General features: G+C 40.1%; 2 protein-coding genes across 2 annotated transcripts; one reads left to right on the top strand and one right to left on the bottom strand.

Moving 5' to 3' along the window:
• Nucleotides 1-452: 452 nt before the first annotated feature.
• Nucleotides 453-22,097, top strand: TMED6 (transmembrane p24 trafficking protein 6). Its single transcript, XM_043981691.1, has 4 exons — nucleotides 453-2,482; nucleotides 18,239-18,365; nucleotides 20,053-20,207; nucleotides 21,344-22,097. Exons 1-4 carry the CDS (start codon nucleotides 2,270-2,272, stop codon nucleotides 21,575-21,577), a joined length of 729 nt encoding a protein of 242 aa, XP_043837626.1. The 5' UTR covers nucleotides 453-2,269; the 3' UTR covers nucleotides 21,578-22,097.
• A 695-nt stretch (nucleotides 22,098-22,792) lies between these two features.
• On the bottom strand, nucleotides 22,793-26,822 carry NIP7 (nucleolar pre-rRNA processing protein NIP7). Its single transcript, XM_043981693.1, has 5 exons — nucleotides 26,611-26,822; nucleotides 25,950-26,036; nucleotides 25,698-25,836; nucleotides 24,076-24,216; nucleotides 22,793-23,384 (listed from the first exon to the last, which is right to left on the bottom strand). Exons 1-5 carry the CDS (start codon nucleotides 26,664-26,666, stop codon nucleotides 23,265-23,267), a joined length of 543 nt encoding a protein of 180 aa, XP_043837628.1. The 5' UTR covers nucleotides 26,667-26,822; the 3' UTR covers nucleotides 22,793-23,264.
• Nucleotides 26,823-26,830: the final 8 nt, after the last annotated feature.

The following is a 26,830-nucleotide window of genomic DNA, read 5'->3' as shown; positions in this document are numbered from 1 at the left end:
TTCAATAACAGCATTTGATGTGGTTAAGTGTTAACAAGGGGTGGTACAAAATGATCAACCTTTAAATTATGCTCTCTGCAGTTTCTTCATTCATTCATTCATTCATGCCTCTCAGGGACCCAGGAACAGACCTTTTCTCACCTCCAAGTTTATGCAGGACAGGACTCATACATAAGTTAACTTCGTTTTAGTGGAGTCAAGAGCCTTCCACACTCTAGGGCCTTCCCAACAAGCTAAAAGTGGAGGGGACCCTCCCTAGCCTCCCCTCTACTGTGAGTAGATAAGATTCTTTTCTCAGAATGCATTGTTTGAATCCTGTCTGATTGCTTGGTTTTTTAATCAGCTAACTCAAATACATTAAAATGGAAGGGACAGGGGCAGCTAGGTGGCGCATGGATGGAGCACCGGCCCTGGATTCAGGAGGACCTGAGTTCAAATCTGGCCTCAGACACTTAACATGTACTAACTGTGTAACCCTGGGCAAGTCACTTAACCCCAATTGCCTCACCAAAAAAAAAATTATATTTGCTTGATTTTAGATATGTACTTTGAATCATATTAATAAAATGGAAGGGACAAGCAGCTCTCATTCTCCCACTCCCCATGGCAATATATCTTCTACGTGTAGGCAGGGCAGGTCTTGCTTTTGGCCAAAATATATTTGCCATCTAACAACAACACTTAAAAAGATTTTTATTAGGTACTTACTGTATCAGCAAGCATTTATTGAGCACCTACTGTGTGCCAGTCACTGTGCTAAGTAACAAGAATGCAGAGGAAGTCAAGGTGCTCACAATCAGATGAGAGAATTAACACAGAAAATAGTTCTTTAGATAAACTTGAAGGAAGCCAATGGTAGAGGTGAGGAGAAAGACAACCAGGGGAAATTCACACATGCAAGGACCAGCAAAGAGGCCAGGAGTCACTGAATCACAGAGTCCATAGAGAGGAATAATGTGTAAGAAGACTGGAAAGGTAGGAGGATGCTGGGTTATGAACGGCTTAAGACAATGAGGTTGCCAGGTTTTTATTGTTGTTGTTTTGGGGTTTTTTGTGGGGCATTGAGGGTTAAGTGACTTGTCCAGAGTCACACAGCTAGTGTCAAGTGTCTGAGGCTGGGTTTGAATTCAGGTCCTCCTGAATCCAGGGCCGGTGCTTTATCCACTGCAGTTCCACCTAGCTGCCTCCAGGTTGCCAAGTTTTTAAGAGTCCCTGTCCTCTGGGACCTTATAACCCACAAATGAGTAAATACAAAGTCATTCTAGGAGAGAGCACTAACCAGGGGAATCAGGAAAGGTGTCACTGGGGACATGGTACCTGAGTGGAGTCTCCGAGGAAGCCAGAGACTAAAAGGTGGCAGTAAGAAGGTTCGTGTTCTAGCCGGGCTTGCCGTTGGCACAAAGACCCACTTACTGCCCAAAGCCCATAGTGTTTACCTTCTTTTGAACAACAGATCAAGGCTGTAAACTGGTATGGGGTATCAGAATGTGCAGATGTGGTCATTGAGCTTCAAGCTTCATACATGGAAGCCTTTGGTAAGTAATAGAGGCTTGTTATCTCTTAGATGCCCACCCTAGCCAATAATGCTCTCGATACATCATGGATCGTCATGGATGTCAAGCAATTTGCCCATAAAGCCAGTCCAGTTGGTAATCCCTACAAGAGTTCTCGTTTCTTCTCTAGCAGTGGGATAGAAGAGTGTCACAACTCTCTCCTCTGCCCTTGGGGTGACATGGGCAGATTGCATATTCACAATCAGACATCTAGTTGGGACCTCAAATCATCTTCAGGGGTCTAACCCCTTTCTTTAACAGGTGAGCAAACTGTAGGAGTAATTGGGATAAGAACTGAGGCAAGAACTCGTCTTCAAGCTGGCAGTTTTAAACAGCTTGTAATAGAAAAATATACACCGGAAATGTATTTGCTCATTTACTTAGAGATTACACTCTAAACTTACTCACAGTCCTCCAAGTAAGTTGAAATAAAAAGTTACAGTTTGCTAAAGATGGATGGGAGTTTGCCCTATTTGTGGCTAGTGGCTAGTATTTAAAACCATTTGTTTTTTCTAAAACCAGAAAGATCTGTAAGCTAGTCACTACCGTGTCCCATACTTAAGAAGCAATATGCATAACTCATGGTCCCTCAGTGTGTGGGGAGCTACTATTGGCAGGGAAGGGCTGAGTACAGTTAATTATTACCCCAACAGTAGCCAAAACTGATTGTTGCCACTGTGCTCCAAGCCAAGCACCTGGATTCTGGAGGGAGCAGCATGTCTCCTTCACTCTGCGTGGCTGTGGTGGCGTTCCTATGCCTGGGGCTGCTGGCCAGAGGACAGAAGACAGAGCTTTTAAGTGGCCTCAGTGACCAAGCACTTTTCCATGGAGCAGATCGCTATGATTTTGCCATCATGGTCCCACCAGGGGGAACAGAGTGCTTCTGGCAGTTTGCCCACCAGGGCGGATACTTTTACTTCAGTTTTGAGGTAGGTCCCCAAGGAGCTTCCCTTGTCAGTCAAGGAGGGGCTTTGATTATTGCTTCTAGAGGGAGGCTGCTACTTATTAGCCTGGCCCCTCATTCTGATTGGAGTCCCTGCTAAGAGGATTGTTCATCCTACCAAGGAGTCTTGAACATATGGCATCAAGGAGAAGGCATAGCTCTTTCTTCATCCATAGAAAAGAATCCAGATGGCCTTACTCACTAATTTCCTTTACCTTAAGGGATTTTAAAATTTATATTCAGATATCACTGGTGGATATATTCAACCATAATCAATTGGTTCATGGTATGTGTCATACAGATCCCCAGTTTTGTGTTATTTGAAATCATTTTGGGGATTTGATGGTTTGTGAATGGTGCTGGCATACAAATGGTTAGAAAGAGGAATGGGGTTTAAGATGGTGCGGTCAAGGCAGCTGAGTTACTAAAGTAACAACAATAATAGCTGAGATTTACACAGTGCTTAGAGTTTCACAAGCACTTTGCATATGTTCTCTCATTTGATTCTACCCTGTGAGGTCCCTGCTAGCCAGGATCTCCATTTAATCCATGGGGAAACTGACCCTCAGAGAATAGTGACTTACCTAGAAAGTGTTATGAGTCATCAGAAGGACCAGACCACTCCTTCACCTTTTTTTTTTTTTTGGCAGGGCAGTGAGGGTTAAGTGACTTGCCTGGGGTCACACAGCTAGTAAGTGTCAAGTGTCTGAGGTCGGATTTGAACTCAGGTCCTCCTGAATCCAGGGTCGGTGCTTTATCCACTGCAGCGCCACCCAGCTGCCCCTCCACTCCTTCACCTTTGAGTGGACTTAGAAGGCCCCATATGCAAGGGACTGAATAAATTTATAATTGTCTGATCCTCGGATCAACAAGCCACCTGTTTGTACAACTGTGGAGCTAAGAATAGATTTAGATCTTTAAATACAACTCTTAGTTTGTCAACCCCTGGTTCTAATTCCATAGCATTGCTGTTAGGTTTCCTTTGTTATGTCATTTGTTCTCATAACTGTCAGTTTCCTTATCTTTGAAACCTGCTACTTCCCACCTCCTGTGTGCACAATCACAGGTTGTGTAAATCTTGGACCATGCTCACCTACCTTGAGATTTATCCCACAAGAGTATGCTATTTTGCCTGCGGGCTCACTTTGTACCTCACTTGAGGTTGAGTTGTCCATGGTGTGCTTTCTACAGGCATGGGCTGTCAAGCAGCAAAGGTGAGCCAAATAGTGGCTGTCTCACATTTGAACTCAATAAGGTAATTTAATTCTAGGACATTCTAGCAAGGAGAAAACAAAAAGTTGTACAGATAGCCTTATAGGTAGCTGCAGTTTTAAGGGAGGGTCTGCTTAATTTCAGGCCACCCCCTACCCTGTTTTATTCAAGGGTAACTCAATTCTATATCCTCTTAAGACAGCTGAGGATGGTGTCATTGATTGAGCATTGGACCTGGAATCAGATGATCTGGATTCAAATTCCACCTCAGATATTTACAAGCTGTGTGATAAGAGGGGAATCACTTAACCTAAGTTTTCTCATTTGTAAAATGGGTCCAATAATTCCTGTTTTATATTAATGCAGAATTGGGAAGGTTCTGAAAAATTTTATCTAGCTAGCTGGCTAGCTGCCTGTGGGGCTATAGGCTATTAGCTGCCTAAGCCAGTCTGTAAGGGCCATTTTAAAAATCCCCCAACTTCTCCCAGACTGATAAGAAAACGCCTCTTTTCAATTAAAGCAAATACCAGGGTTTATTGAGGTGAATAAGCTTAGAAATAAATGTAGCTACACAATGGGATGGTCAGGACCTTGACCTACAAGCATTCAATTTCAAAGATGAAAAATTCAGACATTCCCTCTGGCAGATTGTAACCTCTTATAATTCCATCTCACCCTCTGCCTTACCCCTCCTAAACTCACATAGGGTAGGACAAAAGTCACGGTTTTAGTAACTTTTTGAAAAATTTTTTTTGTTATTTTTTGCCATTTACTAGATTTGATTTTTCACACATAATGTAAATTCATTTCCTACACATACTGTATATGATGCTACGGTATTGTAAATTAATAACAAAGGAGTTATTAAATATTGAAACCCCTTCGTGACTTTACTTTTTTTTGGCTCTTACCCTGTATATCCTAATAAAATCTCTAGTCCTTCTTTCTCTCAGTGCTCTTTCTGGACATGATACATGCTCTAATCTCATTCTCCCGCCTTCCCAATCTTAACCCTGTAATTCAAAGACAATCAGTACTTCTATTCAGTCCCCATAGAGGCTGTTGTAAACCTCTCCTTAAGGTTCCCAAGCTATCTCCTCTCCATTACCCCTTAGTTGTGAAGAAAAGAGGAAATCTAGGCATGATATGACATGCATCCTAGATCTGGAGAAGGCAGATTTCAAAGGTTTTGAGGAAAGATAAATAGAATCTCACAGACTAAAATATGCTATAGGAGAAATTAACCTAGTAGGAAAGGAAGATGCTCATCAATTAAATTCTGAAGACATAAAGGGAAAATCCCAATGAGGAGAGAAAATGGGTTTTGTCAGAAGAAAATAATGTGATTTTTAAAAAGAAATGTATAAAAAATGGAATCAAGGCCAGATCAACTAGATGAAAATAAAATCATGGCACAGTTTTAAAAGTAGTGTCAGGGCAGCTAGATGGTGCAGTGGATAAAACACCAGCCCTAGATTCAGGAGGACCTGAGTTCAAATCCAGCCTCAAACACTTGACACTAGCTGTATGACCCTGGGCAAGTCACTTAACCCTCATTGCCCCACCAAAACAAAGTGTCGAGGAAAGTCAAGAAACATTTATTAAATGCCTACTATGTGCCAGACTCTGTACTAGGTGATGGAGTGTCAACTAAGCAGTCCAGACAACTTCCTAAGTTCCTTTGCAGAGGTCTAGGGATTAGTGGTGGAAGGGAAAGTATATGCCCCACGGGTATGAACACTAAACCCAAGATTTTTTCCATTTATTGACCAGTTTTACTAATTTTTTATCTTCCTTTTTTTTTTTAAATTCTTATAAGAGATGCCTCCCTTGGAGGAGGTGGGGAAGGCATACAGAAGGGAAATCGAGGCAATGTAAAAAAAAGAAAAAAATCTATTATGAAAACATCAGAATACTGAAGCTCAGAATGAGCTGATACTGGCCAGGGAAGCTAAAGACAAGTCTTATTTATTTGTTTGTTTTTAGTTCTATTGGGAGAAAAAGAATGACCAAAGAAAAGATGGGACTTTTGCTTGGGGTAGATGATGATAACTAACAATACAAGGAAACAGAAACATCCCCAAAAAAGAGAAAAAAAGACCTATTTGTACAAAAATATTTATAGCAGCTCTTTTTATGGCTAAGAATTGGAAATCAAAGGAATACCCACCAACTGGGGAATGGCTAAATAAGCTGTGGTACATGATAGTGATGGAATGTTATTGTGCTATAAGAAATGACAGGATGATTTCAGAAAGGCCTGGAAAGACTTGTATGAACTGATCTATGGTGAAATGAGCAGAACCAAGAGAACATTCCATACAGTGACAGCAATATTGTTTGATGAGGAACTGTGAATGACAACTATTCTCAACAATTAAATGATCCAAGACAATCCCAAAGGACTATTGATGGAACATAGACTGAAGCATGCTATTTTTCACTTTTTTCATTTTTTACTCAAGTTTTATTGTACAAAATTACTAATATGGTAGTGTTTTACATAATCATGCATGTATAACCCATATCTGATTGCTTACTGCTTCAGGGAGGGGGAGGAGAGGAAGAGAAGAAGGGATAAAAATTGGAACTCAAAACTATAAAAATGTTTATTACTTTAATAATACAGGGAGGTAATGCTGCTGAACTCTTAACTGTTTTCTCCGCAAAGGAGAATTTTACACTGGAAATGATAGAATAAAAGTCTCTAACAGTTGATAGCCAAGAAAAGTAAGGAGATAATAAGAGAACACTGAGCTGCCCCCTATGAATTCAACTTAACCTGGCTCAGCTGAACCACCATTTTGGTTCCTGAAAGAAGTGGCAGACATGATGGCCAAGCCACCATCAGTGATACCTGAAAAATCATGAAAAACAGGAGAGGAACCACAAGATTGGAGAAGGGCAAATGTCCCACTTTCCAAAGAAGGAAGAGAATAGAATCTCCAAACTACAGGCCAGTAAGTTTAACTTTGATTCCTAGGGAAATTCTAAAAGGATCTCTAATGGGATGAGTGGTGAATACCTAGAAAAGAAATTGGTGATTACAGAGAGCCAGCCTGGCTTTATCAACAGGTCATGGCAGAGTAACTTCATTTCAGTTTAAAAAACTTTTTTAAAAATAAATTTGTTGTTTTTAATTCAATTTTTGACAAAGTTACTAAAATAGTAGATTAAGAAAATGTAGACATTGTTTACCTAGATTTTATTTTTTAATAGTATTTTATTTTTTCCAATTACATGTAAAGACAGTTTTCAACATTCATTTTTGTAAGATTTTGAGTTTCAAATTTTTCTCTCTCCTTCCCTTCTTTCTCCCCACCTGAAGCCAGCAATCTGATATAGGTAATACTTTACAATCATGCTAAACATATTTCCACATTTGTCATGTTGTGAGCAAAGAATCAGAACAAAAGGAAAAAAATCACAAGAATAAACGACGGGGCAGCTAGATGGTGCAGTGGATAGAGCACCAGCCCTGGAGTCAGGAGTACCTGAGTTCAAATCCGGCTTTAGACACTTAACACTTACTAGCTGTGTGACCCTGCGCAAGTCACTTAACCCCAATTGCCTCACTAAAAAAAAATCAACCAAACAAAAAAAGAATAAATGACAGGGGAAAAAAAAGCAACAAAAGTGAAAATAGTATGTTTCAAGTATGTTTCAATCCGCATTCAGACTACATAGTTCTTTTTCTGGATGTGGAGAGCATTTCCATCATGAGTCTTTTGGCATTGTCTTGGATCATCGTATTGCTGAGAAGAGTTAAGTCTATCACAGTTGATCATCACACAATATTGTTAATACTGTGTACAATGTTCTCTTGTTTCTGCTCATTTCACTCAGAGTTGATTCATGCCTTTCCAGGTTTTTCTGAAATCTGTCTGCTCATCATTTTTTGCAGCACAAGAGTATTTCATTACATTCATATACCACAACTTGTTTAGCCATTCTCTAATTGATGGGCCCCCCCCTCAATTTTCAATTTGTTGACACCACAAAAAGAGCAGCTATAAATATTTTTGTACGTGTGGGTCCTTTTCCCTTTTTTATGTCTTTGGGATATAGACCTATTAATGGTATCTCTGGATCAAAGGGTATGCACAGTTTTATAGTCTTTTGGGCATGTTTACCTAGATTTTAGAAAAGCTTTTTGACAAGTTATCTCATACTATACTTTTTTGTTTGTTTGTTTGGGGTTTTTTTGGTTAGGCAATTGGGGTTAAGTGACTTGCCCAGGGTCACACAGCTAGTTAGTGTCTGTCTGAGGCTGGATTTGAACTCAGGTCCTCCTGACTCCAGGGCCGGTGCTCTATCCACTGCACCACCTAGCTGCCCTCATACTATACTTTTGATGAAGATGAAGCAATGTGGACCATGTGGATGGATGCTGAATTGATGGAAAAGTAGAATTCAAAGAATAGAAGTTAAATAGCCATTAAAGCTCCAATCAGTAAACTTATTAAGCTACCTAATATGTGCCAGGCACTTTGCTAAGCACTAGGGATACAAAAAGAGGCAGAAGACAGTCCTTACTCTCAAGAAGCCATATCAAAGTGGCAGGGGGTCTCTAGTGGAGTATTCCAGGGGTCTGTCCTTTGTCCTGTGCTATTTAACTTTTTTTTTCCATAGAAATATTTTATTTTCCAGTTACATTTAGAGATAGTTTTCAACATTTGTTTTTATAAGATTTCTAGTTTCAAATTTTTCTCCCTCCCCCCTCCCCAAGACAGCAAGTAATCTGATATAGGTTATATTTATATATATATATATATATATATATATACATATGTATATATATGCAATAACATTAAACATATTTCTGTATTAGTCATGTTTTGAGAGAAGAATCAGAGCAAAAAGGAAAAACCTCAAAAAAGAAAAATAATAGAAATAGTATGGTTTGATCTGCATCTAGATTCCACAGTTGTTGGTTTTTTTCTGGATTTGAAGAACATTTTCCATCATAAGTCCTTTGGAACTATCTTGGACCATTGTATTGCCGAGGAGAATCAAGTCTATCACAGTTGATCAACACATAATGTTGTTGGTACTGTGTACAATGTTCTCCTGGTTCTGCTCATCTCACTCATCATCCGTTCATGCAAGTCCTTCCAGGTTTCTCTGAAATCTGCCTGCTCATCATTTCTTACATACATTCATATACCACAACTTGTTCAGCCATTCCCCAATTGATGGGCAACTGCTCTTGCCACCACAAAAAGAGCAGTTACAAATATTTTTGGATATGTGGGTCCTTTTCCCTTTTTTATGATCTCTCTGGGAAAAAGACCTAATAGTGGTATTGCTGAGTCAAAGGGTATGCACAGCTTTATAGCCCTTTGGGCATAGTTCCAAACTGCTCTCCAGAATGGTTCGATCAGCTCCACCAACAATGCATTAGTGTTCCAATTTTTCCACAGCTTCTCCAACATTTATTATTTTCCTTTTCTGTCCTAATAGCCAATCTGATAGGTGTCAGGTGGTACCTCAGAGTTGTTTTAATTTGCATTTCTCTAATCAATAGTGATTTAGAGCATTTTTTCATATGGCAATATATAACTTTGATTTCTTCATCAGAAAACTGCCTGTTCATATCCTTTGACCATTTCTCAACTGGGGAATAACTCAGATTCTCATAAATTTGATTTATTTCCCTATATATTTTAGAAATGAGGCCTTTATCAGAAGTACTGGCTATAAAAATTGTTTCCCAGCTTTCTGTCTCCCTTCTAATTTTGGATGCATTGCTTCTGTTTGTGCAAAAACTGTTTAATCTAATGTAGTCAAAATCATCCATTTTGCATTTTGTAATATTCTCTATCTCTTGTTTGGTCATAAACTGTTCTCCTTTCCAAAGATCTGAGAGGTAACTCACATTTTTATCAGTGACTTGGATAAAGGCATAGATGGCATGCTTTTCAAATTTGCCAATGACATTGAGCTGGGTGGGATAGCTAAGACATTGGATGACAGTTGGTATCTAAAAGGATCTTGACAGGTGAAAGCAGTGGGCACTTTTTGAAGGAAGGGACCGTGCTTTTGCCTTTTTATCTCCAGTACCTGATACATAGTATATACACTTAATAAAGGCTTGTTGATTTGATGATGACCTGGAAATGAGATTGAATGGCCTTGTTCTATTTGGACCCAGAGGACAGAACCATCAGCAATGGGTGGAAGTTGGAAAAAGGCAACAAGAGAAAGCTTCCTAACAGTCGGAACTGCCCCAAAGGGGGATGGCTTGCCTCTAGAGGGAGGGAATTCCCCCTCTTTGGAGGTCTTCAAACAGAGGCAGGGCAACCACCTATCAGATATGCTATAGTGGGATGGGTTGGCTTACATGGCCGCTGAGGTACTTTCTAACCTCCAAATTCTGTGAGGTCTACACCACCTCTCACCTGGATTACTACAATATCCTCCTAATAATCTCCCTGCCTCAGGTCTCTACCCTGTCCAGTTCACCTTTCACCTGCCTAAGTGATTTCCCCAAAGTGCAGGTCTGACCATGTTACTATTCAACTCGATGAATGAATGAAAAGGGCATTTTTGAAAGCCTTTACATCAGGAACAGGGCTAAGAGCTTGAGATACAGATTTTAAGACAGTCCCTTAAGGAGTTTATATTACTATAGGGGAATGAAGACAAGGGATTGGTGGCCAGGGAGGGGCACTTTTGTCCAAAAGTTATTGGGATAGTGAGTGTGACCATTGAGGAAGATATTGACAGCCTCAAACAGGAACAACTGCAGAGTTGACTTGGCCATGGTTCTTGAGTCTAGAACTGAACAGGGTGGGAAAATATAAGCTCTTCCATTTATAAAGTCCATCATAACCTGGTCCAACTTACTTTTTTTTTTTTCTTTTCGGTGAGGCAATTGGGGTTAAGTGACTTGCCCAGGGTCACACGGCTAGTAAGTGTCAAGTGTCTGAGGTTGGATTTGAACTCAGGTCCTCCTGAATCCAGGGCCGGTGCTCTATCCACTGCGCCACCTAGCTGCCCCCCAACTTACTTTTACAGCCACCTTTTCAATGTGCTGAAAGAACCTTACAGTTCCATGTGTACGTCACACATGATACTGCAGCTCCTGCCTCAGTGCCTTTTCATAGACGGTCCCTCATGATGCATGGAACAAATTCTCTTCCTTACCTCCACTTCATAGAATCCATTATTCTTTCAAAATTCTATTGGTGACACCTTCATGAAACCTCTCCTGATCCCTTCAACTATTGGTGCCCTCTCCAAAAAAAATTTACCTGGGTTCCCTGACTGAAAGCATACAACATACTTTTTATTTATTTATTTATTTATTTATTTTTTGCAGGGCAATGAGGGTTCAGTGACTTGCCCAGAGTCACACAGCTAGTAAGTGTCAAGTATCTGAGGCCGGATTTGAATTCAGGTCCTCTTGAATTCAGGGCCGGTGCTTTATCCACTGAGCCACCTAACTGCATTTAAGTTTAACCCACATTATTAATATTTTCTCCCTTGCTTTTTTTTTTTTTTTGGTAGGGCAATGAGGATTAAGTGACTTGCCCAGGGTCACACAGCTAGTGAGTCTTAAGTGTCTGAGGTCAGATTTGAACTCTGTTCCTCCTGAATCCAGGGCCAGTGCTTTATCCACTGTGCCACCTAGCTGCCCCACCCCCTTGCTTTTTTAAAAGTCTAGAAATCAAAACAACTAATCAAGACCTCATTTGCTGCATTTTCTGATTTTTGAGCCGTAAATACTGGAGCTGAAAATTTAATAATTGACTCTCATGTACTAGTATATGCCAGCTCTGGCACACCCTTTGTTTACCAAGATACTTTCAAGGGGGTCCTCAGGGTCAAAACTATTCTTATACTAGTAAATTGGGGCAGCTAGGTGGCACAGTAGATAGAGCACTGGCCCTGGATTCAGGAGGACCTGAGTTCAAATCCGACCTCAGACACTTGACACTTACTAGCTGTGTGACCCTGGGCAAGTCACTTAACCCTCATTGCCTGGCCAAACCCCACCACCAAAAAAAAAGTACTAGTAAATTTAAATTTCTAATATGATAAATGTCAATAGTTATAACCCACATAAACAAACAAATTTTTTTTGGCTGGGGCAGGGGGAGTCCTAAATAATTTTTAAGAGTATAAAGGAGAGGGGGCAGCTAAGTGGCACAGTGGATAGAACACCGGCCCTGGATTCAGGAGGACCTGAGTTCAAATACGACCTCAGACACTTGACACTTACTAGCTGTGTGACCCTGGGCAAGTCACTTAACCCCCATTGCCTCTCACAAAAAAAAAAAAAAAATCCTAGCTCTGGCCAATTGACCTGAGGTCATGCAATCCTCTTCTTAATTGAAGATATTACCTAATACTGATATTAGAGGAGGAGCCAAGATGGTGGAGTAACAGGAAAAAATACAGCCAAGCTCTCTCCCACAACTCCTCCAAACAGATCTAGAAAATACCACAAGTCCATGTGGAAATCCGAGGGGGGAGGGGAGAGAGGGAAATCACGAGTCACTTTTTTGAGCTCAGGTTAGCATTACAGAGAGAGAGAGATCTGTGGACACTAGGATGGGGTCTATCCAGGAATGGCCAAGTAGAACATTTCAGCATAGGGAGAGCCATCCACCAGGGCAAAAAGAGGTCCTTGTCCAGAGACAGGTATATTCTTGTGCAGGATTCAAGAATAGGTATCAACTGGCAGTTATTTTGCTCACTACCCAGGTCAAGGCTGACTGAGGGTCACCTAGGGGTGGTGTCCAAGAATGAGGAACAGTTGCTGTCCCTAGGCTGTGTACTGAGCAAAGAGCAAGTTCAGAAGGATGTAGCAGCTTTGTGGCCCCAAAAGTAAAGCAGAGTCCACTCTTTAGTTTGAATCCCATGGAAGAGTATCCAAGACACCTGACCAAAGGTGAGCCTGTAGTTCTGTTACACTGAAACAGAAGAGCTTTCCAGCTGGCTGATAGTGGCTGAGTCCAGCAATAGTCTCCTGGAAATCTTATCAGGGCAAGTCTATAGACATATTGCTCAGACCCAAATCCAGACCAGGAACTTGCAGAGGTTAGACCAGGAGGATAACAATCAGACTTTGTCTGGAACACCACTTTAGGAACACAGAAAACTTGCAGGTTCCCCAAACTCAGCTGTGCCTGAAGGCCTGGACTAACAACACTTACTATCCCCAATAAAGCAGCAGCAAGATTAGTCAAGATGTTCCCTCCAGCAGTACATAGAACTTGACCCTAACAGAAAGTCTAAAGTCAGGAAGTTAGCTGGAAGAAAAAGAAAAAGAATCCCACCATAAAAAGCTTTAAAGTGACAGAGATGGGCAGTTAGGTGGCACAGTGGATAGAGCACCGGCCCTGGAGTCAGGAGTACCTGAGTTCAAGTCCAGCCTCAGACACTTGACACTTACTAGCTGTGTGACCCTGGGCAAGTCACTTAACCCCAATTGCCTCACTAAAAAAAAAAAAAAAAGTGACAGAGATGCTCAAGATATAAACCCAGAGGAGAATGACATCAATATCTACAAGAAAAGCTTCAAAAATGAGGTCTGGGCACAAATGCAAATTAGAATTCCTGTAAAAGATGAAATGAGTTGTTTTTCTAAGTTTTAAAAAAGTTTTTTTTTTTAATAAATGAAATGAAAGTACTAGAGGTGAAAAATGGAAAATAAATGAGTTATGGAAAAAAGAATTGAAAAGGGAATTAATAGCTTTATAAGAGATGTAAAACCTTACCCAAAAATTACTGCCTGAAAAATTAGGATGGGCTAAATAAAGATGACTAATAACAAAAATATTTTTCAATTTTGTAATTTAATATTTTCCCTCAATTACATGTAAAAATAATTTTTAACATTCCTTTAAAAAAATTTTTGAATTCCAAATTTTCTTACTCCCTTCTCCCCCCCCCCCCATTGAGAGGGCAAGTGATTTGATAGAGATTATACATTTGCAGTCATGCAAAACATTTTCCATATTAGTCATGTTGAGAAAGAAAAAACAAAAAAAAAACAAGAAAAATAAAGTTTAAAAATATATATGCTGTGGATCTTCATTCAGACCATCAGTTCTTTCTCTGGAGGTGGATAGCATTTTTATTCATAAGACCTTTAGAATTATCTTGGATCATTGACACAAAAGAAATATTAAAGTCAAAAGGCTGAAAAAATATAAGAAAATGTAAGGCATCTTACTACAACAACAACTGACCTGGAAAGCAGTTTGAGGAGAGAAAATTTAAGAAAGCTATGATAAAAAAATAACTTGGACATTATATATCATGAATTCATAAAAGAAAACTGTCCAGATCTCTTACAACACAAGGCAAAGTGTAAATAGAAAGAATCCACTGATTACTTTCTGAAAGAAATCTCCAAATAAAAACTCCCTGAAACACTACATCCCAAATCCAGAGCTTCCAGGTCAAAGGAAAAAAAATGCTTCCAGTAGCCAGAAATAAAGAATTCAAGTACTAAGGAACTATAGCTAGAATCACATATGATTTAGTACTCACCAGTAAAAAGGATTGAAGAGCTTGGAATTTTATATATGCTTAAGATATATATATATATATATATATATATATATATATATATATATATATATATATATATATATATATATATATATATAAAAGATATATGCTTACAACCAAAAATAACTTAGCCAGAAAAACAGTATAATCTTACACAGAGAAGGAAAAAGGACCTTTAATGAAATAGAGGTCAAATCTGGCTTGCTGCCTGTTTTTGTATGGCTGTGAACTAAATGGTCTGTATAAAAAACAGTTGGTGGGATGCATTTGGCCCATGGGCCATGGTTTGCTGAACACTGAAATCAAGAATTTCTAAGCATTCCTTTCAAAAAGACCAGAACTTCATAGAAACTAGGAAATTCTAATTCTAGCAGGAGTCAAGAGAAACAAAAAGGTAAACAAGAAAACAATCTTTAAGGGACTAAGCAGGGATAAACTGTTTGTTTACATGCTTATTTGGGGAGATAAAACACGTATACATTGAAAACTCATCATTAGGGGTCATAGGAATTTTATTAGACACAGGGCTTGGGAGTGGTTGGTTCTGATATATATATATATATATATATATATATATATATATATATATATATATATTTTTTTTTTTTGGTGAGGCAATTGGGGTTAAGTGACTTGCCCAGGGTCACACAGCTAGTAAGTGTCAAGTGTCTGAGGCAAGATTTGAACTCGGGTCCTATGACTCCAGGGGCTGTGCTCTATCCACTGCACCACATATCTTCCCCAGTTCTGTTATATTTTGATGATTTTAAAGGAAAATTGGAAAGGAAGGGGAAGAGGAATGAGCCAGTATGGAGGAAATAAGTGGTGAAGGGAAAGGAAAGATGTGGAAAATTATCTCATAATTGGAATGTGCAAGTAGAAGTCTATACAAACAAGAGGAAAGGAGTGAGGGGAACAAGCAACACTTGAATCTCACTCTCATCTGAATTGGTCAAAGGAGGGAAGAATATATATGCATACACGTGGTAAAGAAATACATTTCACTGAATAAGGAAACAGGTGGGTTAGGGGAAAAGAGAAAAAGGAACAAGAGCAAGAGCAAACTCTAAGGAAGGTGAAAGAGTGATCTAAACAAATTAGAGAAGCATGGAAGAAATTATCTATCAGATCCATGGATGGGGAAGAGTTCATGATCAAATAAGAGAGAGTATCATAAAAGTTAAAATAGACAATTTTGATTATGTAAAGTTAAAAAGGTTTTGCACAAATAAAACTGACAACTAAAATTAGAAGAAAAGCAGGTAAATGAGGGAAAAACTCTTTATAGCAAGTTTCTCTGATACAGGTCTCGTTTTGAAGATATATAAAAAACTGACTCAAATTTATAAGAATAAGAGCCATTCTGCAATTGATAAATGGTCAAAGGCTTCTTGTTCAGGCTGTGTTATGGGAGAAATATCTCCTCTTTGAATTCATGTGGTTAGTTACTGCTGCTGAAATAAATCTATGCAGAAATAATAGAGGTGGGGTGCTAAGTGGCGCAGTGGATAGAGCACTGGCCCTGGATTCAGGAGGACCTGAGTTCAAATCCAGCCTCAGACACTTGACACTTACCAGCTGTGTGACCCTGGGCAAGTCACAACCCTCACTGCCCTGTAAAAAAAAAAAAGAAAAAGAAAAGAAAAGAAAAAAGAAATAATAGAGGTAAAAACCTAGATTTTATGTTTCTTGTGCACAGATTCAGGGTTGAAAAACTAATATTGAACAAAGATTAGGATTTGAAAGTGGCTTTTATAGACAAAATGTCAGGGCGACAGAGAAAATCTTTTACATATTGCAATCTCATACAACCTTTCAGACTGTAAAAGTTGGGGTTTTTTTTAAAGACAGATTCATGATCCTGTGCTTCCTTCAATATCATAAAAGTTGAACAAACTTAGTTAAATAGAGTTTAACCAACTCTCATACATCCCCTAAGGAAATAAACCTAGTTAAATAAACTCTATAGGGAAACTAAGACAGATTACTTATTAAACTACATTTAGAAGATTCACAATGGACTGATTGAGAGGAAGGGAGGTACATGCCAGGAAGACAGCATCAGGAAAATTCTTCCGCAAGAAATTTGTGTGTGTGTGTGGGGGGGGGAGGGGTTAAAAGATATTTTAAAACAGTTAACCAGTTTCAATTGGCTAATTTGCTATCATTTTTTAAAATTATAAAAGTATTTTATTATTTTCCAGTTACATGTAGAGGTAGTTTTCAACATTTGTTTTTATACGATTTCTAGTTTCAAATTTTTTCTCCCTCCCTTCCCCCTCCCCAAGACAGCTAATCTGATATAGGTTATATATGTACAATCACATTAAACAAATTTCTGCATTAGTCTTCGCAAGTAAAATTTTTGTGGGGAGGTTTTAAAGATGTTATATTCCCTTATTCCTCCCATTTGATTTCTTATCTTAGGAATGTCAAAAGTCTCCCTTTAACACCATTATACCATGAGTCAGGTTTTAGTCAGGTGATATCATTAATATTAACAAAAGACAGGCTCTTTCAGTAAACCAAAAGTTGTAGGAGGAATGATCCCAAAATAAAAAATTGATAAAAGGACATTTAAAATTCCCATCACAACTATAAATAATTTCAGAGGAAGAAATCCAAGCTATCAATAGTAACATGAAAAATGCTCGAAATTATTATTAGAGAAATGTGAATTAAAAAAACTCTGAGGTTGCACCTCATCCTCCCCTCCAATTAGCAAAGTTTTCCAAAAATGAAAATTACAAATGCTGGAAAGGCCATAGGAAAATAGGTACATGAAGGCATTGTTGAAGTTGTGAACTGGTTCAGCCATTCTGGAAAGCAACTTGAAATTACACCCCAATGAGATCAAGGAAAGAGGAAAAGGACCTACACGTACAATCATCATCAATTCAGGAGGCACTCACCAATTGGGGAAAGGCTGAATGAATCATGTTATAGGAATATGATGGAATATTACTGTGCTGTGAGAAAGGATGAAGAGGGTGCTTCCAGAGAAACCTGGGAAGGCTTGTATTGAACTGATAGAGAGTGAAGTAAGCAGACCCTAAGAATATTGTAAAGACATTTGTCTTTGAAAGACTTAGGAACTCTGATCAACGTAAAGACCAAACACAATCCCATTAAGACTTATGATAAAACATGCTACTCCTTAATATAAAGGAGATGGACTCATAGTGCAAACTGAGACTTTGGGGAGGCGGGTGTGGCATGGATAATAGTTGTATGTAATATGAGTTTGGGGTTTTTTTATGGGAGAAAGGTAGATTTTTGATGATTGAAATATATATGCATGTATATATACGTACATATACATGTATACACACACACACACATACACCCATATATAAACACACACACATAGACATTTTGGACATCATGTCCAAAGCACAGTATAACTATAATTATATATATAGTTATATAGTTATACTTATTTCTTTGGACATGATGTTCAAAATGTATACATACACACACACACACACACACATATGATGAAGGGTATAGAAGCTGCTTTCATTGCTAATTCAGTTCAATAAGGTAGGCCCTATTTTGAAGATATCTAATGAAATTGCAGGTTTATCATCACTTAACTTTTCTTAAAGTGGCAAAAGAGCATAAATAGGACCTAAGAGCATAGTTTTGTAAATTAAGACCTGTTGACCTCTTCAGGTGTGCCTTGCATTTGGTCACTCAGGATCTCTACATCTCCTCATTGCTGTTTATTTATATATATATGTATGTATGTATATACATGTATATGTATATATATGTGTGTGTGTGTGTGTGTGTATATATATATATATATATATATATATATATATATATATATATATATATATATATATCAGTCCAATTCAACAAACCTTTTATCTTCATGCTTGCTTTGCTCCAAGGCACTGTGCTGGGTTCTGGTGACAGAATGAGAAAAATGACAACTCCCAGCTTTTAAGGAGTCTACAGCTAGATATTCTTCTCCCTGTTCTCCATATCTTGGCAGGTTCAGCGGACGGTAGGACTTTCACATGGTCGTCATGTTACTGCCACTGCACACACTCCCAAAGGTTTTCTCATTGATAAATCCCAAGATATCCGAGGCCAGATCAACTTTTCTACCAAAGAGACAGGTCTGTGTTCATCAGTATAGTAGCTTCCTATTCAGTTCTCCAATTTATCACCTTGGTTTGTGTTTCTTTTTGTTTGGTTGGTTGGGTTTTTTTGCGGGGCAATGGGGGTTAAGTGATTTGCCCAGGGTTACACAGCTAGTGTCAAGTGTCTGAGGCTGGATTTGAACTCAGGTCCTCCTGAATCCAGGGCCGGTGCTTTATCCATTGCAGCACCTAGCTGCCCCCGGTTCTATAGAATTAAGTAATGTATCTAGGAAGGTATTGGGGTTGAGGTTTGTTCCCCCTACAGTGATAGGGAAATGGCAAATTCATTTAAACATTTATTAAGTGCAAGGCACTGGGGATACTTGATAATGTTGAAAGTATTAGATATTTGGAAGGATACTGGTGAACTTCTATCCATGTCTTTGCATCAATCTGTGAGCCCTCCATGGACTAAGTTAGGCTTTCTTCATCTCTGTGATACCACTGTGACATGTGGGATGTCCATTGGTTATGTCTAGGTGTTGTTGATACAAAAGCAAAGAATGAGACATCCTATTCCTTACCCTCAAGGAGCTTACATTCTAATGGGGAGAGATTCATTGTCATGGAGAAATAAATACAAAGTAATACAAGGAAATTTCAGGTTGATTTGTTGTAGTTTTATTCATGTGCAACTCTTCATGACCCCACTTGGGTTGTTTTTTTTGCCATTTCCTTCTCCAGTTTACTTAACAGATGAGGGAGCTGAGGGAAACAGGGTTAAGGGTTAAGTGATTTGTCCAAGGTGACAGAGCTTGTATAAATATCTGAGGCTGAATCTGAACTTGGGTCTTCCTGACTCCAGGCCCAACACCATATCCACTCAGTCACCTAGCTGTCCCTTCAGGTAGATAGCACTCATAAAGGAGGTGGCTCTTGAATTGTGCTTTGTTTTTGTTTTTTGTGGGGCAATGAGGGTAAAGTGACTTGCCCAGGGTCACAAAGCTAATGTCAAGTGTCTGAGCCTAGATTTGAACTCAGGTCCTCCTAAATCCAGGGCCGTACTTTATCCACTGAGCCACCTAGCTGCCCTCTGAATTGTGCTTTGAAGGAAGATAGGAATTCTAAAAAGCTGAAGTGGGGAAGAAATGTTTTCCATGGGAAAGGGAGCATAGACCATTTATGGAGGGGTATGGAAAGTGGAGAAAGCCCACTCTGAAATATAGGTGAGGAGCAAAATGTCGGCACTATGCTTAGCCCTAGGCTAGATACCAGGAAAGCCGAAAAGGAATCTCCACTCTCTAGTAACTCATAAGATAAATGGGAGAGAATGATGTATAAATACTATGTACTCACAAGATAGACAGGATGAATTGGAGTTAATCTTAGAGAGGTGAACTAGCATTGAGAGGGAGTCTTTCAAAAAGGAAGAGAAGGAAGCTTAATTAAATAAATGGTAATTATACATTATTGAAAAAGAAGAGGTAGAAAGAAATTCTTGGTGGGATGTAATTATACCTAGTATAAACTGCAGGGAGAGGGTTTAACATACAGAATTAAACCAGAATGTGAATTATATTTTTGTCTTTCCCAGATAGCTTTAAAGAGCTTTGTATAAAGTTTAGCAGGTTAAAAGCCAGGGAATTGGGGGCATAGGAGAACCATACTTAAGTAGTGGTATTGGGAGACTAAATGCTCAATATTCTTCTGGGAATTCCTACAGGTTTTTACCAGCTTTGTCTAAGTAATCAACACAACCATTTTGGCTCTGTCCAAGTATATCTCAATTTTGGAGTCTTTTATGAGGGGACAGACACGGAGAACAATCAGAAGAATGAGGAACGACAGAAACTGAATGATACTTTGGATGCCATTGAGGTAATGAATTCACCAAAGGCAGAAACATTTATGGACTGAGAAGGAAGCTGTTTATGAACACGTTTTTTCATAAGGGAAAATGGGATTGGAAATGAAGCCTGGAGAAAGGATGGTAGGAAATGATGGTTAACAAGGCCTTGTAGGCAAGGTCTAGAATAGGATGGCAACTCAATTTTATTTTCTCCAAGTCACTCACTTTGTTGTACAAAGAACACCTCAATGCTAATAGTAAATGTGCAACAGTAAGATAGTTGTTTGAAAGAGAATGTCTTAGAGCTTTAGGTTACATTATTGTTAAGGGGAATGCATTTATCTCCAACCATGAAAGAATTCAGAGGTAGCATACAAAGTGGATGCATTGTGCTAAGAGTGACAAGGGGTGGGGGTGGGGCAACGATGACACAGTTTAAAATTTCAGGGCAGCAAGGGGCAGCTAGGTGGCTCAGTGAATAGAGCACCAGCCCTGGAGTCAGGAGTACCTGAGTTCAAATCCAGCCTCAGACACTTAACACTTACTAGCTGTGTGACCCTGGGCAAGTCACTTAACCCCAAAAAACAAAAAAACAAAAACAAACAAACAAACAAAATTTCAGGGCAGCTAGGTGGTACAGTGGATAAAGCACCAGCCCTGGATTCAGGAAGACCTGAGTTCAAATCCAGCCTCAGATACTTGACACTAGCTGTGTGACCCTGGGCAAGTCACTTAACCCTCATTGCCCCACCAAAAAAAAGAGTGAAAAGCTGGTCAGCAGACATAGATTGTGGCCCTGTTGGGCAAATCAGCTGATCCCTCTGGTCTTTGGTTTCTTCATCTGTAAAATAAGATGACCTGGGTCTTCCCTAGCTTTATAATTATTAAGTCTAGAAGGAGACAGTATAAATATATATTTCTGAAGAACCTATGGAAGATCTAGGCTTCTGATGCTGGTTTAACTCATTATATAATCAGCCTAAGCATTACATGAAAAAAAGTCCCAAATACCTAAAAACATTTTAACACACGCAACAATGTGGGTTGTTCACTTCACAATGGTAAAAAACATCTGCCAAGTGTGTAAGCTACATGAGATAGCTTGGATTAATACAGGGGTCCACCTATAAGAATTCTCCTTTACCTTCTTTTTCTTTCTCTGTAGGAGAGTACACGAAAGGTCCAGATAAATATCTTTCACATGTGGAGGTACTACAATTTTGCCCGCATGAGAAAAGGGTCTGACTTTTTCATTCTCCAATCAAACTATAACTATGTGAACTGGTGGTCAACAGCCCAGAGTATAGTTATTGTCCTTTCTGGGATCCTGCAGCTGTATTTCCTGAAGCGTCTCTTCAATACCCCGCAAGTCACAGACACAAGGAAGCCAAGATGCTAAAGGCAAGACTTAGAAACCATGTCCCAGTTCTGGTTCCCTCCCACCACTCCCCCTTTTCCCCCCAGGGCTCATCAAATCAGTTTTATGAAATGGTTACAAAAATTGACCATCCACACACTAAATTTTAAAAAATCATTGTGTCATCACTCACAAAGGACCATCAGCAGTAGTAGAAATAACTAAATTCAGAATTATTATTTGGCTTTAGGTGAGTCTATGATAAGTCCTTTAAAAGGTTCCTCTAAACAGTGCTAATAACTATTCCCCTAAGTTCTACTGAGCATATAACCAAAGGATTTTTATCTAGAGCCTGAAGGAGTTGGGGGAAGGTGAGAGTTGATGGAAGACAAAAAAATCTTAAACAGGAAAGAGAGCTAATAATGTATGAGAGAACAAGAGCTGGTAGGAGATGGATCACAGCAAATATTAAGTAAAAATAAACAAAAACCATATCAGCGTTGGAAAACATTTTGTACTTCTGTAAATGACATCTTCTGAATTAAAGATAAGTAGATTTGCAAAACAATAATCTGTCTAAAATGTGAGCCTGTCCTACTGTGGCTTTCTACAAATTAAGTGCGCTAAAAAAAAAATCACCAAATCCTTTGGATGAAGGGGAGAGATGAGTGGATATGAATTATTAATTTCAGAGCCTATGTTCAACTTAGTAAAGGATTGGCAAAGAGGTTTTTTTTTAACGTAGCTATTGTCCTAGGCATTCTAAAAGAAAAAAACAACAAACCAAACCAAACCAGAAGTTAGGATTCCTCAACAGGTTGGCCCTTTGTTTCAAAGAAGTCCGCTGGACAAGTATCTTTCTCAGCCTATTTCCCTTGTCAATAACACATCGATTTGAAAGTGAAATCACATCCAGTTTCAACAACCTCAGAAAACTTATTAGTAGGGGTTACCATTTCCATATTAAAAAAGGATCAGTCAGATACTGTAGGAACAACATCAGAAAACAAACAAAAAGTGAATTCTGCAAGCTCACCTTTCTCAGTATGATGCCCTTACTTCACCTGTGTAGTGCACATAAAACTTAGGTTAACACAAAGCACCTGTTTTATCCTATGCCATTGAATTTAAATAAGAATAGTTACGTATTCAAGAACCATAGGCTTAGATAAGAGCTATAAGAACAGCTATAATTGTCCTCAGTTCTAAACAATATCAGGACCAATACCAAGGAGCAAAAAGTGACTTCATTACTTATAACATGGTATTAAATTTAATCAATATTATTAAACCAAAAAGGTTCAAACTGCATAACTTTTTTGCGAAAAAAGCCTTCCCCCTGCAGTTGTGTACAATGATAGTTCGTATTTCTAGCCCACTTTTGCTTTAAGTACATTATCTCACTGGATCCTCACAACAACCCTGGGAAGTAGGTGAATCCATGAAGTAATCTGCCCAGCATCACCCAGTGTCTGAGATGAGCTTAACCACTCAAGGTTTATTAAGCACCTACTATGTGCCAGGCACTATGCTGTGTGCTAGATCCAAACGCCAGTCTTCCAATTTCCAAGTCCGGTGTTTGACTCACTATGCCCAGGTGCCCCTGCAGTAGTGATGATGGCGAACAGAAGACCAAGTATATCCACAGTCAAAAGTCAGTAAAAGGGTGGATTTGTACTTCAGCTGCTCCCACAACAAAAAAATCTTGGTCACAAGTCAGTAAGATGAATTAAATCAGTGTGTCTTCATGGCGCACATATTCCCCAATGTCAGCTTGGTGAAACACAACAATTGCCATTGGGTCCACCTTCCTGCAGTCCTGTGTGGACTTGGCTGCCACGCCAAAACCCTGGAGATTCAACAGAAAGGACAATGATTCACGAAGTTCTGACCATAGCCGTTCATCTTCCACGTTTCTTGTACTAGTGATTTTATTAATGTGGGGTATACTCTCTAAAAAGTATACTCCCCAACACAACCCTCTACCTTTAGTGGTTTTACGAATTATTCTGACCAAAAAGCCCCCAATCCCACCCCAACTGGTTGCCCAGTTGTTAATGAGCCCTCTGAACTTAAAACATAGCGAGTCCTCAGAGAGTTTGTGGGTGGGGCCATATCTGGAGTCATTCTAAGCAAAATCTGCCAAAAATGATGCTTCTGGCATAGTTTTTGAGAACTCAGGTCACCTCTATGTCACAAGGAAGCATTACAGGAATACTTGGGTAGAAATTAGTTCCCAAATGTTGGTGTTTCCTTTGTCTTACATGAAAACTTTATCTAGTGCCATAAAACAAAACTCCTAAATTATTTTTGGATGCATAAAGGCTATGTATTTTTTTCCTTTAAAAAGAATGAATGTTGGGGCAGCTAGGTGGTGCAGTGGATAAAGCACCAGCCCTGGATTCAGAAGGTCCTGAGTTCAAATCCAGCCTAAGACACCTGACACTTACTAGCTGTGTGGCCCTGGGCAAGTCACTTAACCCTATTGCCCCACAAAAAAAAAAAAAAAAAGAATGAATGCATCTACTACTTCTACTCACCAAAGGGACATCTGCCATGGAGTACACCACCAGTCCCTGATACTGATTAGTATTTTCTGTGATTCGACCCAGGCCAGACTTTAACACATGGTTCCCATATAAGAATGACTGCTCTGCTCCAGGTTTCACCCAGACTTTATGCTACAAGAAAGAATATTCATCTAAATGAGATATAAAAATCAGTACTTATGCTTACATCCCAATAGTTGAACCAATTGGTAGCTCTCAAGTTATTTTTCTCTTGATGGAATTTTAAAATGAAAGATGAGTAGAGTACAATGAAGGAGGAAATGAAAGTCCCTACAAATTGTTAATTTCTTCCTGTTTCACAGGGATTAGTAATGAGAATTAGTTATGAGGCCCCAAAAGGTAACAACTTCTCAAAACCTTGTAATATGTCCACTAAACAATGCTCACTCCATTTGAATACCCAAGGAGTAAAATTCTTCTGATCCCATTAAGACAATGGAAGTAAGTATGAAGAGCCTTTGAGGAACAAAGGTTTGAGCATAATCTATTTACTAGCAAGTCTAGCCCAACAGAGGTCAGTGACCTCCCAGTGACCAAAGAGGCACCTTACAATCAGAACAGCTTTTTATACAGTTTAGTGGTTACATAAGGTCCAGTGCAGCAAACTAAATTAAGACTGTGGTTGGTCTATATCAAAGGTGAAGGGTGGGCTGACAACATACTGACTGGCAAGAAGGATCTCTGGAGCTGGACAACAGGCAAAATACAGTCAACATCCTCTGGAAAGTCCCATGACAGACAGCGCCCCCCCCCCCCATACCAGAGGGACCCCCAGTGAGAGGAAAAACATCTCCTGACTAGTCTGAATCTGAATCTCCCTCTATCTTCCTCATCTCCCCCAGAAGACATGACCAGCTTATAGCCTTAAGATTTGGGTTCAGGGCTGCTAGGTGGTGCAGTGGATAGAGCCCCAGCCCTGGAGTCAGGAGGACCCGAGTTCAAATCCAAAGGACACTTAACCCTTACTAGCTGTGTGACCCTGGGCAAGTCACTTAACCCCAAATGCCTCAAACCCTCCCCGCCAAAGATTTGGGTTCATAAGCTCTTTTTTTTTTTAAAGTGAGACAATTGGGGTTAAGTGACTTGCCCAAGGTCACACAGCTAGTAAGTGTGTGTGTTAAGTGTCGAGGCGGATTTGAACTCAGGTACTCCTGACTCCAGGGCCGGTGCTCTATCCACTGCACCACCTAGCTGCCCACCCCCCCCCCTTCATAAGCTCTTACAAACTCTAATGCTTAAGGCCTACAATATTTAATTCAAATCTGATCCAAAGATATTAGTTTCAGTGATTAACTAAAAAACTCTTTTAATAATTAATCAAGCGCTAATCAACTACCAGTTCTGCACCAAAAGCTATCTTTTCCCGTCCTCCAATATAATTTGAATTTTACAATTACAACAAAGATCACCAACTCCAACCCTGGCATTTTATAGCTTAAAGAGGACTGAGATTCATATCCAGGTCTGGAGATCAAAGCACTTCCCAGTACAATGGGAATGGCCGGGTCCACTCATGTGGTTTAATCCTCAACATTTAAGACCTCTTGCGTACAGCTGAAAACAATCCCCTCAACACTGAAACAGTTGCCTACCTTTGCATAGGGTGCCAGGTAATCCAGGGCAGTGATGTGCAATCTGAACTTCTGGGTCTTGGTGAATTTCCCAAAGCAGGTCCCCAGAGACACCAGATTCTCCCGGGAGATATTGACGGCCAGCTTAAGAATCTTCTCACTGACGGGAAATGGAGGCAAGTATAGGCGGCGTACCCCGGTGCTGTCAGGTCCTCAATCTCCCAAATGCCCACCCACCAGCTCCAGCCCAAATCTTCTTCCAGGAACACTCACCTGACATAGTAGACTCTGTCTTTATGGAGCCGGAAACAGTAGGTGCCATCGGGTCGGTCCACAAGCAACTGAATATTTTCTCCAATACTGTAAACACCAAAGGAAGCTCAATTCATAGGCCCATAGGCTTAGGACCAGAAGGGACCATTGGGTCAGGCTCCCCTTGAGGCCCATAAATGGCCTGCGTTTGCAAACACTTGCTTGCACAGTCAACGCTTGAGTTAGGGTTCCAAGCCAGATCTCCCTGTTTCCCAGCTCAACGGTGCACCCCGGTGTCTCCCCCACCTGAACTCCCTCACATTTTACTGTCAATCTACCAATCAAGCAACATTAATTAAGAGCCTACTTTTTAAAAAGCCTACTGTGTGCGCCAGGCACCGTGTCGTCACTGAGGATACAAAGGACAAAAGGCCGCCCCTGTCCTCTCCGGGCTTACAATTTAATCTGCAGATGCGGAAACTGAGGCCCAGCGCCTGCCCGGGGGAGGGGGGGGGCAGCCGGCTGAGGAGGGGGCCGAGGCAGGCCTGGCTCTCGGGGCTTCCCGACTCCACGCGCTCCGAGCCCACGTGTCCCCTCCGCCAATCCTCGGCCCGGTCCCGACCTGCCCTCCCAGGTCCCCCCAAAGCCCTGCCCCGCTCCCCCTTTTTCCCCCAGTCCTTACTATTTAGAGAGCTTCTGGAACAAGGTGCGGGTCTCCTCTTCCGTCAGGGGCCGCATTTTGCAATAAACCAACTGCGGACACGCACGCTCTGGCCCACCGGAAACGGAAGTAACTTCTCTTCCCCGCCCACATTTTCATTAGCCGCTCACCTAGCTCCTCCCTCCTTTTCCGAGATTCCCAGGGACGACTTTTCGCACGTATCATAGAGTCTGGGAGGACT

The sequence above is a fragment of the Dromiciops gliroides genome, chromosome 2 (assembly GCF_019393635.1).
Source record: "Dromiciops gliroides isolate mDroGli1 chromosome 2, mDroGli1.pri, whole genome shotgun sequence".
In the NCBI taxonomy this organism is placed as follows: Eukaryota; Metazoa; Chordata; class Mammalia; order Microbiotheria; family Microbiotheriidae; genus Dromiciops; species Dromiciops gliroides.
The sequence above is the reverse complement of the archived record's forward strand: the minus strand, read 5'-3'. Positions and strand labels throughout refer to the sequence as shown.